General features: G+C 52.2%; 1 protein-coding gene across 2 annotated transcripts; it reads left to right on the forward strand.

The window, feature by feature from the left end:
- Positions 1-931: 931 nt before the first annotated feature.
- On the forward strand, positions 932-17,006 carry mcm3ap (minichromosome maintenance complex component 3 associated protein). Of its 2 annotated transcripts, XM_081604720.1 has the most exons (29): positions 932-3,157; positions 3,188-3,328; positions 3,498-3,745; positions 4,385-4,466; positions 4,811-4,964; positions 5,038-5,231; positions 5,300-5,439; positions 5,764-5,961; positions 6,032-6,300; positions 6,878-7,040; positions 7,184-7,341; positions 7,550-7,797; positions 8,212-8,399; positions 8,474-8,574; positions 8,648-8,779; positions 8,899-9,012; positions 9,510-9,662; positions 9,739-9,936; positions 10,010-10,078; positions 10,154-10,282; positions 10,838-10,982; positions 11,133-11,376; positions 12,105-12,202; positions 13,806-14,196; positions 14,693-14,971; positions 15,257-15,389; positions 16,019-16,213; positions 16,420-16,555; positions 16,641-17,006. In XM_081604720.1, the coding sequence occupies exons 1-29, from the start codon at positions 1,240-1,242 to the stop codon at positions 16,821-16,823; spliced, it is 6,801 nt and encodes a 2,266-aa protein (XP_081460846.1). In that variant the 5' UTR covers positions 932-1,239; the 3' UTR covers positions 16,824-17,006. The 2 variants fall into 2 exon arrangements, with proteins under 2 accessions (XP_081460846.1, XP_081460845.1); XM_081604719.1 differs by having other exon boundaries at positions 932-3,328.
- The last annotated feature ends 1,056 nt before the right edge of the window (positions 17,007-18,062 follow it).

Below are 18,062 nucleotides of genomic sequence, written 5' to 3' on the forward strand. Positions count from 1 at the left end.
CGAACCCACTAAGAGACAAGGGTGTAAAGAAAATGGATGGATGGACATGGTAAATATTTTCAAACAAAACAGGTCCAGGCGCGGAGCCATAGGGGGGTTTGGGGGGGGGGGGGGGGGCTGCCCCCGGCCCAGGCCGGAACGGGGCCCGGGTCTGGAGGTGCCAGGGAGGGGGGGGGAATGGTTTCAAGATGCTCTAATGTCTGATTTTAGATGGAGAAAGTGCGCCCTCGCCTGTTGAGAAAGGTGTATGTAAGTTACTGTCCCAACCTTCACCCCCCCGCCCCCCACTCAACAGTTTCCAGCAGGCGATACACGTGAGGGGCCCGGTCATTCACGTGAGAGCCCCGGTCATTCACGTGAGGGCCCCGGTCATAGGCCCCGCCCCCCGGCCCGTAAAGCTCTCCTTTTTAAATGTTCACAAGTTAAAGGTTCAAATTGTACTTTGAGGAATCTGTGCCTAAAATGGGATAAAGTTCAAGTTTGACCCATCTAAATATTTTGGTTTTCATTATAGGACTTTAGGACTTCAGGCATAAAAAAACATTTAAATTGCATATTTTTAAATGTTTGAGTACATTTATTAGATAATTCAATAAACTATTCTACAGAATCTTAGATTTCTACAGAAATTAGAATAAATTATGCAAGATCAGACAGACTTCAATAGTACAGAGTTAAACTGACTTGCGTTGGTTATTATTTCAAAATGAGATTATATTAATCTGAAACAAACTTCAGAGTGGTTAAACTCGCTTTATAAATGCTTAACATTCACAGTTTACTTGTTAAATAAAAATAACACAACAATTTTTCTTCATTTTTTGATAGAAAGCACACACTTTTCACATTGTGGGACAATAAAAATATTTATGTTATATTATATTTGCTGTTTTAGCTCGAGAGTCGCGGAACTGAGTATAGGTTTAATCGGGGACTAAAAACTACGTCGGACCGAAGCCGGAAGTGTGAAGTTTTTTGAGCGGACCCTGAACGACAAAAACAAATCCGAGTAAAATTATGGATCGTTTTTATTTCAAGCTTGTATATATTGGGTATATTTGAAATGTAAGACTTTGTTTCGATTTTCTGATACCCGGAGTAGCGGGAGAAATGAACATGTGGGGCATTTTTTATTGATTTTTGTGAGAGTTGGCCGATGCTAACTGCAGAGCCACAAACTGTTGTTCAGATCGGACCAGTTGGATCCGGTTACATCCCATAAAGTTGCTTCTCGGCGCCATGAATCCGTTTGGAAGTCCGCAGGGAGGAGCTTTCCAGGCCCCCAGCAGCTCCATGAAGCCCAGTCTGTTCCAGGGCTTCGGGCAGCAGAATCCCAGCGGATCCCAGGGACAAAGTTTTCTCCAACCTCCTGCCTTCGGACAGCAGTCTGCCGCGCTTCAGCCTGCAGTGCAGAGCGGTTCCATTTTCGGACAACGATATGTGGTGAACCAGCCTGCCCCTCAGGGTGGCTCCATCTTCGGGCAGCCGTCTGTTGTTAGTCAGCCCGGAGGTCAGGGTGGTTACATCTTCGGACAGGCATCCAATCAGCCTGCAGCTCAGAGTGTGTCCATCTTCGGACAGGCATCCAATCAGTCTCCAGCTCAAGGTAATTCCATCTTCGGACAGCCATCAAATCAGTCTCCAGCTCAAGGTAATTCCATCTTCGGACAGCCATCAAATCAGTCTCCAGCTCAAGGTAATTCCATCTTCGGACAGCCATCAAATCAGTCAACAGCGCAAAGTGGTTCCATCTTCGGGCAATCATCTGGGGTGAATCAGCCATCATCTCAGAGTGGGTCCGTTTTCGGACAGCTCTCTGTTGTTAATCAACCTTCAGGGCAGAGTGGTTCCGTCTTCGGACAGACATCCACGGTAAATCAGCCTTCCGCTCAAAATGGATCAATTTTCGGACAGACATCCGGCGCTCAGAGTGGTTCCATATTCGGACAGCCAATAGCAACAAATCAGCCCGCAGCTCAGGTTGGTTCTGTTTTCGGACAGCAGTCTGTTGTTAATCAACCTGGAGTTCAGAGCGGTTCCATTTTCGGACAGCCATCCGCGGCTAATCAGCCTGCTACTCAGAGTGGTTCCATTTTCGGACAGCCATCTGCGGCTAATCAGCCTGCTACTCAGAGTGGTTCCATTTTCGGACAGCCGCCTGCCCAGCCCCAGGCTCCCATGAGCAAGGCTCCAGCCTTTGGGCAGCCTCCGGTGGGAACCAGCAGCTCAGCTGCGGCTTTCGGACTCAACCAGAGCTCTGTGTTTGGACAGAGCCCTTCCTTCGTCCAGCCCTCTGCGTTCGGTCAGCATTCAGGTTTGGGAAAGGCCCCTCCTGCTTTCAGGAGCCCTCTCAAGCCGTCGGGCTCCACCGCCTCCAACCCCTCGTTTGTGCAGCCGGCCTCCAGCGTGTTCAGCGCTGCTCAGAATGTGAACCGGAACCGGGGGTTTGGACCTCCAGAGTTCAGCTTCAAGCCGCCCAACGAGGCCGTGTTCAAACCCATCTTCAGCGGCAGCCCGGAGCCGTCTAGCAGCCGGGGCCCGGCCCCCTCCGGCCCCTCTGCCGGCTTCTCCCTGCTGGCCGGAGCCAAGCCTCTGGTCTTCAGCTGCTTCCCCCAGCCGGCCGCTCTCCCTGCCGGCCCAAACCCGCCATCAGGCGGTGGCGGCGGCGGCCCTCGGTTCTCCTTCACCAACCCGGCGGCCCCGCAGGGCCCCAGCTCCACGGCGGAGCCCACCACCCCGTCCTCCTTCAGCTTCACCACCAGCTCCCTGCAGACCCAGCCCACGCTCTTCTCCTCCTTCAGCCGCCCCCCCGCCTTCGGCGACCCTAAACCCGAGTTGGGCCCTGAAGATAAGGAGGCCCCGGAGCCCAACGTGTTCGCTCGGCTCAGCAAAGCAGCCAAGAGGAAGGATGACCCGGCCGCCAGCGGCCCCGAGAAACCGGGCGGCGAGGACGATGCCCCTGCGCTGCCAGACGCCGACTCACCCCGCCACCCCGCCAAGAGGCCGGTGGTGAGGGCCCGGGGCCCCGCAGTGGGCCTGATTAGCCGGGCACTGAGTGGGATCCGGAAGGAGCAGAGCAACCCGGTGAGGAGAGAGGCCCCGAAGGAGCCGCCGAGGCCCCCCACCGCTCTGGGGCCCCCCGCTGTGGGGCCAGCAGGTCTGGGGCCCCCCGCTGTGGGGCCAGCAGGTCTGGGGCCCCCTGCTGTGGGGCCCCCTGAGAGGCCGGCCCTGGAGGAGCCAGAGGAAGCTCAGGGAGACGAACCGCCGGCCCAAACGCTCACAGCGCCGCCACTGAGCAGAGAGTCTGCAGAGAAACCAGAAGATTCAGGTCAGAATATTAATATTTAATAAACATGACCTCTGATGACTCCATCAGCTGCTCATCCACATCCTTTGCTTTTGCTGCTCCTCTGTCTCCTCTGGGTTTTACCTCCTGTGGTCTAGTTAAAACAAACATGTCTTCCTGTGGGATTAGTGACCGTCTCCCTGCTCTGCAGGCCCGCCTGACCCTTTGACCTCAGCCTCTGAGGCGTTGACCCCTGTGGGCCGTGGGCCCCGCCGGGACAGCGCGGACAGCCTGAGCGGAGTGTCTCCCAGCGATCTGACCACCATCATGGTCAGGAACGTCCCGCCAAGCCTCAACAAGAAGGACGTGATCCAGAAGCATTTCGCTCGTTTCGGGAAAGTCTGTAAAATCTTCTGCCGCCCCAACAAGAACCTGGCCGTGGTTCACTTCGACGACCACGTGAGTCGCTCTTCACTTCGTCTCCAGCTGCTTTGGTTTGACTCCAACACCTGGGGTCAGGCGAAATCATTAATCGATTATTGAAATAATAATCTCGTCATTGATTAATTGTTAGCTGACTCTAAAAAAGGCCGATTTCTAAAAGAACAGAAAGTCTAAACTTTCAGTCGTGATGTTCCTTTGCTTCACTAAAGGCTCACTGTGTTTGTATTCTAGGAAATAAAAAGTTTATTATTTAAGAGTTTAACTTTTTGTTTATTTGCATGTCTTATATATTTATATCTAATATTGCATAAAATAAGCTGAAATGCTTAAATGAAAAACCTGCAGAATGTGCCAGTTATTTCTTCAGATTAATCTTCAGAACAAATGATTAATCGATTACTCTGACGATTAATTGATACTGAATAATTGATTAGTCTGACGATTAATCGATAGAAGAATCGTTAGTTGTAGCCCCGCTCTTAATGATTTATTTTAAACCTTCTTTGTTCAAACTGAGTAAAGATCTTACTGGTTTTGTTGGGAGTGGTGGTGGTTTTCTGACAGGAACAGGAAGCTGCTCGGTGCTGCGGCCTGGTGGTGAAGACGCGCCATGGCAGCCACGCAGCTCCTCTCTCATCCTGTTTTGTGTTTCAGGCTTCGGCTGCCAAAGCGAAGCGGAGAGGGAAGCTTCTGCACCGACACGAACTGCTGCTGCTCTGGCAGAAGAAGAAACCAAGTAAGCAGCTCGTTGATCCGCCGACCAGAAGAACTTCAGTGTTTAAAGTCCATTAATCATCCGGCTTGGTTTATTCGTAGGTTGTTGAAATTCGTAAGTTTTGTGACGTTTATTTATTCATTCTGACTGAAGCAGGTCAGATTTACTCAACAAAACTGTTAAATCATCATTTTAACTTTTCCACCAGAATATCTTAGTTTGATGGTTGAGCTCAATTTCATCAATTTAAAAAAGGAACTTGATGGTTTGTTTTGATTGGAGGTTGGATTGAGGTCATTCAGACATCAGATTATTGTTATATTTTTGAATAAAAGTCGGTTTATGGAGAGTTTTTGTCTCTTCAGGTCCTGGAGACAAAGGCAGCAGAGCGGCAGCAGAACCGGACCGATCCGCCGCAGAAAGCCCGAACGTGGAGGAGCCGAAGCCGGGTTGTTCTCCTCTCAGACGGCCGGCCCTGATGCCTCCAGCGCAGGGCGGCCACGCCTCCTTCAGGCAGAGGTAGGTCCGTCTGAACGGATCGGAACCGGTTCTGTCCGGGTTCGGCTGCAGCTCTGCGTCTCGTCTCCTGCAGCTCTCCGGTGAGGAGGCCGTCTCCAGCCAAGCTGCTGCCGTTTGACTCGGAGCCCCAGAAGGAGAACGTGGCCGAGTCCCAGGGGTCGGAGCGTCTCGTCCCGTCCTCCCTGGTCCACCTGGTGGGACAGGCCGCCGAGACCGCCGAGGACAAGTACCGTCTCCTGGAGCAGAGAGACAAAGTCCTGCGTCAAGGTGAGGACGATGTCCGCCTGCTGCAGCTGCAGCTGAAAGCCTCACAGTCGTGTCCTGGTGTCCCTCAGGACGACCCAAGAGGACAGACCTGGACCTGTCCAAGGCGTTTGTGGGGACGTGTCCTGACATGTGTCCAGAGAAGGAGAGGTACATGAGAGAGACACGGAACCAGCTCAGCGTGTACGAGACGGTCCCGAACACGGAGGTGGTAAGAACCGGAACGTTGTGGAATATTTGAACCCGCATCATGATGCTGCTCCTGCCGGCCGCCTGCTGGCCGCCTGCCGGCCGCCTGCCGGCGTCTGGTCCAGTCTGAACTGATCCAAATCGCTGCTGATCGTCTCTCCAAGATTCAGGACATGTTTCAGTGAAGAACTTTGTCTCTTCCTCTTAAATATTTGTTTCCAGACTCAGTTAGTTGCGTTTAGTAATAGAAATGTTTATATTCTGAGTTTATTGAATCCAGACGTTCCTGTGAAAACCTTCATCCAGATGTCCTGTCCTTCGTCCCGGTCTGTCCTGTTCCTGCCAGGTGGATCATGCAGCTGCCATAAAGGAGTACAGCCGCTCCTCGGCCGACCAGGAGGAGCCTCTTCCTCACGAGCTGCGGCCCCTCCCGGTGCTCAGCATGACCATGGACTACCTGGTGACCCAGATCATGGACCGGGGTCCGGACAGCCACAGAGACTGGTACGACTTTGTGTGGAACCGAACCCGAGGCATTCGGAAGGTAAGCGTCAGAGCGCCGGCGTCCAGCAGGTTCCCCCACGGCGGCGGTTTGACGTTCCCGCTCTGCTCAGGACATCACCCAGCAGCGGCTCTGCTGCCCCGTCACCGTGGCGCTGATCGAGAAGTGCACCAGGTTCCACGTTCACTGCGCCCACCACCTCTGCGAGCAGCACATGTCGTCCTTCGACGCCAAGATCAACAACGAGAACATGACCAAGTGCCTGCAGAGTCTGAAGGAAATGTACGCGGATCTGGCGACGCAGCAGACGTTCTGCCCCCTGGAGGCCGAGTTCCGCCAGTACAGCGTCCTGCTGAAGCTCAACGACGGCGACATCCTGCGGTCAGTCGGTCCGAACCTGCAGCACCGCTGAGGCCTGAAACTGAGCGTGATATTATAATCATCACTCTGATGATTAGGACTAATCAGTTAATCTGACAATCAATGTATAAGTTTATTATTTATTAATTACTGTGATCATTATTCTAAAATATTCTTCCAGGTTTTTATTGAACCCCTTCAGTTTTTTATACATTATTTGAAATACATCAAAGATTCAGATAAACATTTCATTGCCTAAATACAATAACAGCAATTCTTCAGTGAACGCTTCAACTTTTGAATCAAAGATTCATCTGCAGCTGAAAACTTCTTCTAACCCGAGTAGAAAATATTTACAGAGGATTTTTTATCTTAAATCCATAAAGTTTATAGTCCAGAGTTGGTTTAACTGAAGCTCTGTGTGGTTTTTTCAGCAAATGCTTTTTTTTAGAGTTTAATTGATTACTAATTTAATTAATCATTTATCTGATTAATCGTTTGCTAAAACACATCGATCAGAACCAGCTCCAGGTTTCCACCCGTCCAGGCTGGACGCCGTCGCTGCTCACGGCGTTCTGACCACTTCCTGTCCCCACAGGGAGGTGCAGCAGTTCCGCGACGAGGTCCGAAAGTCTCCAGAGGTCAAGTTTGCGGTTCAAGCCTTCACGGCCGTCAGCAGCAACAACTTTGTGCGTTTCTTCAAGCTGGTGAAAGGAGCTTCCTACCTGTCCAGCTGCCTGCTGCACCGATACTTCAACCAGGTGGGAGCAACAGGAAACGCCGCTCGCATCACTTCCTGTTTGATTCCCTGACCAGAGGACGATCAGTCAGCGCTGATTTTTGGTTTTGAATCGTCCGATGTGTCCTGAACGGTTTCCACGCTGGGCTGTGGTTCTGCTTGCAGGTCCGATCGAAGGCCCTGAAGGTCCTGATCACGGCTCACACCTTCGGCACGCGATCCACGCCGTTCCCCGTCGACGACATCGTCCGCATGCTGATGTTCCGCAGCGCGTCTGAAGCGACGGACTTCGTCCAGCAGTACGGCCTCAACGTCAACGACGGGTGAGGCGCTTTGACCTTCACAGAGGCGGCCCGGGCCGCGGTCCGGGTCGGCGGCCGGCAGCCCAGCGGTCTAGTGGGTCGGCGGCCGGCAGCCCGGGTCGGCGGGTCAGTGTTCCGGGTCGGCGGTCTGGTGGACCGGCGGTCCGGGTCGGCGGGTGTCTGGGCGGCGAGTCTTTGACGGAGGAACGTTCTGTGCGGTTCTCCTCAGGCTGGTGGAGCTGAGTCGGATGGTCTTCCAGGAGCCGGAGCTCCCACTGTCCCTGAAGAGGTCAGAGGTCATCCTGTCCAAGAAGGCGGCGCTGATCGGGGAGGTGGTGAACGGAGGTCCGGTCCCCGACCCGCCGCAGCACCGTCCCGTCTGCAGCTTCGACTCCCACAACAGATACAGAGGAGACGGCCAGCTGGCGGAGCCCGGCCTCGGATACGTTAACCCCCGAGGCGCCGGGCCGCAGACCGGTACTTCCTGCTCACTTCCTGCCCACTTCCTGGTTCTGATTCCTAATATCTCAGTCAGGCGAAAGGTTCACCTGTGGAACTGTCCCAGGATTTGCTTTTTAATTTTAGTTTTATAATTTGTCTGACCGTTTCGTCCCGTCGGCTCCTGATGACCTCATGGTTCTGATGGCTCATCTTTGACAATTTAGTAGTTTTTTGTTTTTTCCTTTTCAAATAAATCTGTTTTTGGGACAAAACAGGAAAAATGTAAAAAATGTAAAAACCTTCAGAAGTTTTTGACGGGTTAATGTTTTAGGAACCAGAGAGTAAAGTGTGTTTTTTCTGTTTTTCTCTAACGCAGAATAAATAATTCTGCTTTAACTGAATGTTGATGATGTCAGAACGGTGGATCACATGAATGTTTTCTGGTTCCAGCTGACGGCGTTGAGGTTTCCTCCCCGCCGCACGTCGAGGCGCCGCCTCCCGTCGTCGTTCCCGACGCTTCGGCTGAGACCGGAGAGCCGTTCCCGCCGGCGGCTCCCATCTTCCAGCCGATCGCTCCGCCTGAACCCGCCAGACCTCCGTCACCTCCACCCAAACCCCAGCCGCTCTACAGCGAGGAGGTGGGAGGCAGCCGGCAGACTCTGCCGTCCGCCATCTTGGTTCTGTGCTGACGTTCTGCTGCGTTGTGTTCCAGGACGTCCAGGCGGCGGCGGCGGCGCTGCTGGAGGAAGTGGTGGAGGCCGAAGTCAGAGCGCTCGCTGACGGAGGCGCCAGCTACGCCAGAGCAGTCCTGCGGTAAGCTAACGCTCAGCGTTTGGTTCTGTGCGTCAGGCGGACGCTCCGGTGACCTGTGATGGTGTCCACGCAGGGAGAGCGAGGCGCAGATGGAGGTTCTGGTGCAGGAGGTGTTGGAGCAGATGATGATGGAGGTTTCAGCGTCGGAGATCCGGCTGGAGCAGGAGCGGCTCGCTGAGGAGCGACGCAGACTGGAGGAGGCCAGGTCGGTTCCCACAATGCACTGCAGGTCTCAACCCGACCTCCATCAGGACAGGGGGACCCCGCTCTGTGTTTCTACGTTTTCCGCTCTGTGTCCATGTTTCTGGTTCCTGTGCGTCTCAGGCGCCGTCAGGAGCGCGAAGCCTTCCTGACTCAGTTCAGCTGCTCGCTCTGCTCAGAGGTCGTCCAGCAGGTCGTCGCCGAAGTCGTGAGGGAAACCGCCGCCGCCGAGATCCAGTAAGACTTCCTGAACCCGTTCCATAAGATGAAGACGTGGTGAAAAGACGGTACAGCCTCGGTTTAGTCCAGGTTTTTAGGACATCTGAAGACCAACGGTGGGATTTTTTCTGTTGAGTGACTGAATAAATCGACACTGAACAGCAGGAATGTTTCCAGGTTTTAATCTGTTCTTCAAACGATCAAAGTGTTTTTCTATCCCTTCATCTTCCCAAATGATCCTTCTTGGAGTCTCTCTGGGAATGTGGACGCTCACATTAGCGTTAGCTGCTACGTTTTTAGCGCCAAGATGCTATTTTAGGCTTAGCTTAGCTGATATGCTAACTCCTTGTAGCACAACTTAGTTTGTTTTTTTTACCTTTTTTAACTTTGTTTTCATTCATTTAGATCCTAAAAGATGTTACATTTGCTTATTTAGAACCGGTGGTAAAATCCTCTCGCTCAGATTTCACTTTTCCGTCGTGTTTGTTGGATTTTTGACCCGTTTTGTTTTCCAGGGAGGCTCTGGACGAGGAGGCCGAGCGTCTGGCCCGATGCAGCCATCAGATCTGCGGCAGCTTGATCGAGGAGACGTTAGCCGCAGACGTGGCTCAGCTAGCAGAGGATGTTCTGGAGGCCGAGCTGGAGCGGATCCAGAAGTTCATCAAAAGGTTAAAGCGGGTCAGAACGTCAGCGTAGAACTTGGATGAGTTTCGGCCTAGTCCAAGTTTTTGTGTGGACCTCCAGGTGGCGTGATGTGGTCGCCGTGCGCCGCCAGCTGAAGCGTCAGATGAGGAGTTTCCCTGCGGCCCCGTGCTGCGTGGATCCCTGCTTCAAGCTGCGGGCCCTGGCCCCCAGCGCCCCCCAGAGGCCCTCCATGGCGGCGCTGGCCCGGGGCCTGGTGGACCTGGGGAACGCCGGCGTGTTGGCCGTGTCCAGCACCAGGTGGGTCCGTCGCCGCCGGGCCGGGCCGGGCCGGGCCGCAGGGCGAAGCTAAACCTGTCTCCTGTTTGCTCAGGTTGCTGCGGATGCGGCGCGGCGCCGTCCACCAGCTGAGGGTCCATTCCTTCTACCAGCAGCTGCTGGAGTGAGTCCGGGTCCAGTCGCTCTGAGGGTCTGGTCCTGAAGCAGAACTCTGACCCGGTTCTGGTGTTTCGCTCAGGGAGACGTGCTGGAAGCCGTTGGATCTGCCGGCGCTGGCCACGGAAAACGTCCCGAACCCGACGGACCGGATCTTCTGGAAAGTTCTGCTGCTGCTGCCCAGCGAACGGGAGGCCGACCCGGCGGACCGGTGAGGAACGACGGGCCGGGCGGAACCGCAGCTATTGATTAGTGATTGATTAATCTGTCAATCAGTCTGGAGATTTATCAATTCTGACAATTAGCTGATTAATTTATTTAATACTCTGATGATTAATCAGTTAAATTAGCATTTTATTGATTACTCTGACAATTGATTATTCAATTCTGACCGTTATTCTGATGATTAATTGATATTTTATCAGTTATTAAGACAATTAATGGATTTTTTATTGATTGTTTTGACAGCAGATAAAATTGAGTTGATTTTTCTGATCATTAATCGTTGCTGATTAATCATTGCTGCTCTGACTCTGTTGTTCTTTCAGCAGATTATCAATAATGAATCGATTAGCTAAATTATTTGCCAATTATTTCAATAATCCATCAGTGATGATTTATTTATTCATTTCTCCACCACATATTCATTTATTGTAACATAATTTACAGAAAGTCTTTTAAGGCTTCAGTCCCTCAGCATAATGCTGCCACCGCCGTGTTTCAGTGTTAAAAATGAACCCGTTTGCTGATCGCTGTTTGTGTTCAGGCTTCTGTCCGACTGGCTGGAGGTGAAACTCGGCGCCGATCCAGAGTCAGAGGAGCAGAGAGACGGGACGCTGAGGACGCTCTGTGTCTCCAACAGCCTGCAGGACAACGGACACCGAACTCACAAAGTCCACATCACAGTGAAGGTCAGATCACAGCCGGGAGGTCAAGTTTGTTCCAGGGTCATTTTTAAATTTAAACATTATGTTGAGTTGATTCCAAAGAGGAAAAACAAGTTTTGCTCCTCAGAGGTTCTGTGACCCGGTTCTCCTCAGCAGCTTCCTCCGTCTCTCCAGGCGTCCAGAGGCCCGCTGACCGACGCCGGTCTGTCCGGAGCAGAGGAGCGCGGCGAGCTGCGCGGCGCGGCGGCCATCATGATGCTGCTGCCCCTCCTGGAGGCGGAGCAGGACGTCCCTCTGCTCTCCGCCCTGCTGCAGCTCAAGCAGCTGCAGCAGATCAGCAGCTGGAACTGGCCGCTGCCGCTGGTGGTCCTGGTGCCATGGCAACGGGGCGCTGCGGACGCCGAGAGGCTGGAAGAAGGTGATTCCTGGCAGATGACCCAGCATCAGTCTGTCTGTCTGCAACGATCAGGGATCCATCCGTCCAGTTCAGGGCTGAATCGATTAATCTGAAATAATCATCAACTAATTTAGTAATCGATAAATTAATTGGAGAACAGAGATTATTAAAAGGCTGTTTGCTGGAAAGATGAACAAACTGAGCAGCTTCAGCTTCACATCCTGGAAAATCCAAAAGTCCCTTAAGATCCTTTTACCATCCGATTATTAATCAGTTTATCCAGAAATAATCTTCAGATTTTCCTGCGTTTTGTTTTCACATGTTGATGTTAAAAACAAATTCATCTATTTTAGGCAATAAAAGTTTCCTTCCTTACTTAAAAAAGACATTTATTATTTATTTATTTGAACCCGATCAATTTAAGTCTAATTAATTATCAGAATAATCAATATGGTGACATTTAATTGATTATTCAGGTGATTAATTTACTAAAAAAGTCAGTTGTTGCATTTTAGGCAATAAAATGTTAATTTTATTTAGAAACACATTAAAATATTTATTTGCATCTTTTAATGTTTTTCTAATATCGTATGGAAAAACGTTAAGTCATGAAAATAATTACTGAATCAACGGTTAGTTTGCGGTTCTGTTCTGGTCCGGTTCTGGTCCAGTTCTGGTCCTGGTCTGGTCCTGGTCCAGTTCAGTTCAGTTCTGGTCTGGTCCGGTTCTCACGGTTCTGTCTCTCTCAGCTCTGCAGCTCCAGCCGCTGATGGAGGAAGAGTTGATCTCGGACTTCCTGCTCGTCTTCATCCCAGATTCCACCAGCGACCTGCAGGGATCCCAGCAGGTAGAGCCTAAAGCTCCTGGAGCGATTCGGACCCGGACCTCCAGCTGGAGCGATTCGGACCCGGACCTGCAGCTGCAGCGATTCGGACCCGGACCTCCAGCTGGAGCGATTCGGACCCGGACCTCCAGCTGGAGCGATTCGGACCCGGACCTGCAGCTGCAGCGATTCGGACCCGGACCTGCAGCTGCAGCGATTCGGACCCGGACCTCCAGCTGGAGCGATTCGGACCCGGACCTCCAGCTGGAGCGATTCGGGCCCGGACCACTAGCTGGAGAGTTTCGGGCCCGGATCACCAGCTGGAGCGTTTCGGACCCGGACCTCCAGCTGGAGCGTTTCGGACCCGGACCACCAGCTGGAGAGTTTCGGGCCCGGACCACCAGCTGGAGCGTTTCGGGCCCGGACCACCAGCTGGAGAGTTTCGGACCCGGACCTGCAGCTGCAGCGATTCGGACCCGGACCTGCAGCTGCAGCGATTCGGACCCGGACCTCCAGCTGGAGCGATTCGGACCCGGACCTCCAGCTGGAGCGATTCGGGCCCGGACCACTAGCTGGAGAGTTTCGGGCCCGGATCACCAGCTGGAGCGTTTCGGACCCGGACCTCCAGCTGGAGCGTTTCGGACCCGGACCACCAGCTGGAGAGTTTCGGGCCCGGACCTGCAGCTGCAGCGATTCGGACCCGGACCTCCAGCTGGAGCGTTTGGGACCCGGACCTCCAGCTGGAGCGATTCGGACCCGAAACCCCAGCTGGAGCGTTTCGGGCCCGGACCACCAGCTAGAACGTTTCGGACCCGGACCTCCAGCTGGAGCGTTTCGGACCCGGACCTGCAGCTGCAGCGATTCGGACCCGGACCTCCAGCTGGAGCGATTCGGACCCGGACCTCCAGCTGGAGCGATTCGGGCCCGGACCACCAGCTGGAGAGTTTCGGGCCCGGATCACCAGCTGGAGCGTTTCGGACCCGGACCTCCAGCTGGAGCGATTCGGGCCCGGACCACCAGCTGGAGAGTTTCGGACCCGGACCTGCAGCTGCAGCGATTCGGACCCGGACCTCCAGCTGGAGCGTTTCGGACCCGGACCTCCAGCTGGAGCGTTTCGGGCCCGGACCACCAGCTGGAGAGTTTCGGGCCCGGACCACCAGCTGGAGCGTTTCGGGCCCGGACCACCAGCTGGAGAGTTTCGGGCCCGGATCACCAGCTGGAGCGTTTCGGACCCGGACCTCCAGCTGGAGCGTTTCGGACCCGGATCACCAGCTGGAGCGTTTCGGACCCGGATCACCAGCTGGAGCGTTTCGGACCCGGACCTCCAGCTGGAGCGTTTCGGACCCGGACCTCCAGCTGGAGCGTTTCGGACCCGGATCACCAGCTGGAGCATTTCGGACCCGGACCACCAGCTGGAGCGTTTGGGACCCGGACCTCCAGCTGGAGCGTTTCGGACCCGGACCTCCAGCTGGAGCGTTTCGGACCCGGACCTCCAGCTGGAGCGTTTCGGACCCGGATCACCAGCTGGAGCATTTCGGACCCGGACCTCCAGCTGGAGCGTTTCGGACCCGGACCACCAGCTGCAGCGTTTCTCCACCGGTTCTTCTCTCTCTCTGTCTCTGAACAGCTGACCCAGGCCGTCTGCTGGCTGATGGCCCGCTGCCCTTTGACCCCGCCCCTGTCCTGCCAGCCGCTGGTCCAGCTGGTCGAAGCCGCGCTGAGTCAGGAGTTCTGCCCCAGAGTTTACTCCAACCGGCAGAACCGGGCCGCCGCCGGGCTGCCCTGCCAGGGCCCGGCGCCGGTGGTCCGGCTGTACAACGCCGTCCTGACCCACGTGGCGGACAGAGTGTCGTCCCCGGAGCTGAGCTGCCTGTCATGGCCGCCCACCGAGTTCAGCCAGCCGGAGACCAGGGAGTTCATCCCTCACCTGGGCTGGAACGCCGCGCCGCACCTGAGCTGGCTGAGGGCCGTCCTGCTGGACCTGCAGCTGCCGGAGTGGGCGGAGCCTAATGCTGCAGGTGGGCGGCTGAAACCTTCATCCTGATTGGTTAACGTCATCGACAACAATTCAGTACTCAGTACTCAGTTAACTGGATTATACAAACTCTACAGAAAACAACAGTCAGAGCAGAAACTGTATAAAAATATATTAAGATTTAAAACCTTTAAAAACGTCTAGTGGCCGTTTTAGATTCACCTCATTAATAATCAGTTCAGCCGTTTGCTGAGATTCTCATGTTGGCTTCAGAAACGCTGCTGCTGCAGTTCAGACCTTAAAATGAAAACATTTAGTTTTTTATTTGCATTTTATGTATTTTTAATGTATAAAATGAGTTAAATAATTATATGAAACATCTGCAGAATGTGGCAGTTATTTTTATTCAATCATCAAAACAATTAATCGTCAGAATAATTGATATTCTAATTGTTTACTAATGTGATGGTTGGCAGCAGATGAGTGTGGATGAGGTCAGAGGTCATGTTCAGGGTCACTAACTCCTCCTCCTCCTCCAGACTCCTGGGTGGATCTCTGCTCCTCCATCTTTCGTTACGCTGCTCACATCCCGACTTCACGCCACAGTCAGCCGCTCCTCATGTCCCGGCTGGAGAACCTTCTGGAGCGGGTCCGGCTCACCCGGCCCGCCGGGCCCGGACGGACCCGGGGCGGCATCAGCCGGGGGGCGGCCGGTCTCTCTGCTGCCTCCAGCCGGATTCCCTGGGACGACGTCGTCCTCATCTTCATCGACCACAAGCTGAAGGACTGGCAGCCGGCCGGACCGCCTGCTGCTCCAGGTACCACCTGCAGAACCTCCTGTGGTTCTGGAGGTTCTGCTTCTAGACCTGACCTTCCCCTGATCTGATGAAACCATCAATAATAATAATCAGTAATCATCATCTTCATCAACAATCCTGCAGATTTTCTGAAGGTCTTTCAGAGTTTACTGGTTTTTCTGGAATATCTTTTGATGTTCCTCAACTCTGACCTTTGACCCCATTCATCACTTCCCCCCTCTGTTGTTAAACTGACTAGAAATGAATCAGGAAGTTTCATCAGTAATATATTTATATTATATCCAGACGCGCTGACGGCGGACGGACAGATCCTGGTTTTCTTCCCCAGCGGTTCCCTGGACGGGTTCCGGCCTCCGGCTGACTGGGTTCAGGCTGTGGATCGGACCCACAGGGAGACGCAGCAGGAGGAAGAGGAGGGGTGAGGAAGGTCTATAGTGTTTTCTCTTGCAGCTCCTGAAGCCTCGGCTGCAGACGGAGGTTTGATCGGATCGGATCTGATCTGATCTGATCTGATCTGATCTGACCGGATCGGATCGGATCGGATCTGATCGGTCGTTTGGACCTCAGTTTGGTTTCTCTACCGCTGGAAAGATTTCTGCAAAAACTGAACATCATGAGTGTCAAAGTTAGAAAGTTTATCCAGACGGAGACGTTTTATTTTTAAATGACAAATGAATAGTTTTATGATTCTATTCATCTTTAACAGCCAGACTTTCTGCTGGAAGCACCAAAATCTGCTTTTATTAAACTTAGTCAAACCAACAGGAAGTGTTTTTGCAAAGAGACCCAAATCCTGTTCACACTGCTGAGAAAAAACATTTATTTCTCACTGAGCTCAAAACAGTTTCAGTTTTATATTTATGATTTCTGCTTCCCTTCCTGACTTTATTTGTATTAAATAAATATATTAAATATAAAATGTTTAGGTAGAAAAATTTAAAAAGTAGCATTTTTGGACAGCAGTGCTGCTGGATAACAAAAACTCAGTTTATAATTCTGCTGTAAAATTAAAGCTGAACTTTAATTTTCCTGTGTTTTTGCTGTCAGATGGGCTCCGGCCCCCAGCGCTCTGCGTTTGGCTCCGTCCCTGAGGCAGAAGTTGTTCCACAGCCGGGTGGAGGCCCCAGAGGGCCCCGAGGCCGCGCCGCCACCCCTGGACATCACACACACTCCCAGCACGGAGGAGCTGCTGGCCCACAGAGTTCTGCAGAGCCTGGAGGAGGAGAAGGCCGAGAGCAGGAGGTAGTCATGACGACGGTCTGGTTCTGGTTCTGTTGACTCTTTATTTTTCAGTTTCTGACCTTGTCAGAACCATGAGACCTTCCAGGCGGTTCTGTTTGGGTTTCCTGGTTCTAATCTGGTCGGATTGATCCGTGGAGGAAAACGTTTATTCCTGAATCTCCTCCATGTTGATCAGTTCTGTCGTCATGGTAACGCTCTCTGTGCAGGAGTCTGGAGCAGCTGCAGCGCTGGCTGGACGGCGACCCGTTGGACCACCTGGCGACGCCGCTCTTCATCCCGTCCTCCACCCTGCTGTCGTCTCCGTCCACCATGCGGGTTTCTGCGCCTGTTGCAGCAGCTCAGGTTCTTCTTCTTCTCTGGTCACTTTATGCACATCTTTAATATTTCATGGTTGTTTTTTAAGTTTGTTGTCGTTTTGGTTTCCCAGAAACCGGAGACAGAGGAGCGTGTGGACAGAGCGTCCCTGTCCACAGCGTCCCGGTCCGCAGCGCCGCCCGTCCCTCTGGCCCAGAGGCTGCAGCAGCTGCAGCAGCAGATCGCTGCGAGCAGAGAAGAAGAACGGGCCTGCAGGCTGAAGCTGAGCGGCCTGCTGAGCATCGTGGACGACTGAAGATGAGGAAGATGATGAAGATGGATTTTTATTATCAGGACTAAAATCAGGACTTTTATTAATATTTAGTTTTGTAGAGTCGGGTTCCTCCTGCATTGGACTCTGATGATAAATAATGTGTTGAAATTGTTTTATTTTCGTTTTGCTCAGATATTAAATAAATATTTTCATGTAAAACCTTCAGCTTGTTTTTGATTAAATCCATGAGAAGGTCGAGGATCTGATTGGACGCCTCGGCTGTAGCCCCGCCCCCGTGCAGCTGAAGGCTGCTGGGAGACAAGGTTTCATCTGCAGAGCAGGAGCCAACGTGTTCTGGTTCTGGAGAGTCGGGTTTATCCCTCAGGCAGTGTAACAAGGCGGCTGTTTTGCGGTTGGATTTTACGATGATGAAGATTTCAGGAGGCAGACTCAGGTGGTAACAGCAGTGGGTTTATTCTCCTCACAGCATCAATACACAGACAATAATTATTCTCTTCACAGGTGAAAACTGAAGGCTTAAATAGTCTCAGCTGTGTTGGACTCAACCACTTCCACTTCACAGTGGGATCTCCCTTAACAAATCTCCACCTATTTAAATAAAATACACTTTAATAAATAGAAACATTTAAATTTACTTTTTATAAATATTTCATATTTTATCCTACACCAAATGAAACACCACAAAAACCCATAAACGATTATCTCCCCAGACTTTTCAATGGCCTCTCCCAGAACCTATAAATGGTGTCTGGACCCCTGGGGTAGTATTTTCCCAAACACCCTGGAGAGGACACAGAAAAGACAGGTGAGTCACTCAATATCAGCACTCCACACTTTACAGATTATGCACACACATTTGTTCAGTTTTACCCACCAGTAGCTCATTGCTCTGAGTAACAATTATCCTCCCTCCACAGGCAACCAGCTCACTTTCCAATGAGGAGCAGCTGTGCAGAGCCCAGAACAAAAGGCTACATGCTAATTACTAACAATACTCAAGAAATACCATTAAAACTTCTCGTGTGCAAATTGCTATTTATGTGCAAATCTCTGCTTAAAGTGCAGTGCTAAATAAAGTGCTTGTTCATAAAATGCCAAAAGTGCACTTAAAGTGCTATTCAGTGATTTAAGTAAAAGTAGACCCAGTAATGAAGCTCTCTTCATTACAGGCAGGAAGTTTAAGAAATATTGTTTCTGTAATCTTGTGTAAATGATTAATTTTATGTTTAAATGATGTGTTAAAGCCATTTAAATTAAAAC

Source organism: Poecilia reticulata, chromosome 2 (assembly GCF_904066995.2).
Source record: "Poecilia reticulata chromosome 2, P_reticulata-male-v2, whole genome shotgun sequence".
Lineage (NCBI taxonomy): Eukaryota > Metazoa > Chordata > Actinopteri > Cyprinodontiformes > Poeciliidae > Poecilia > Poecilia reticulata.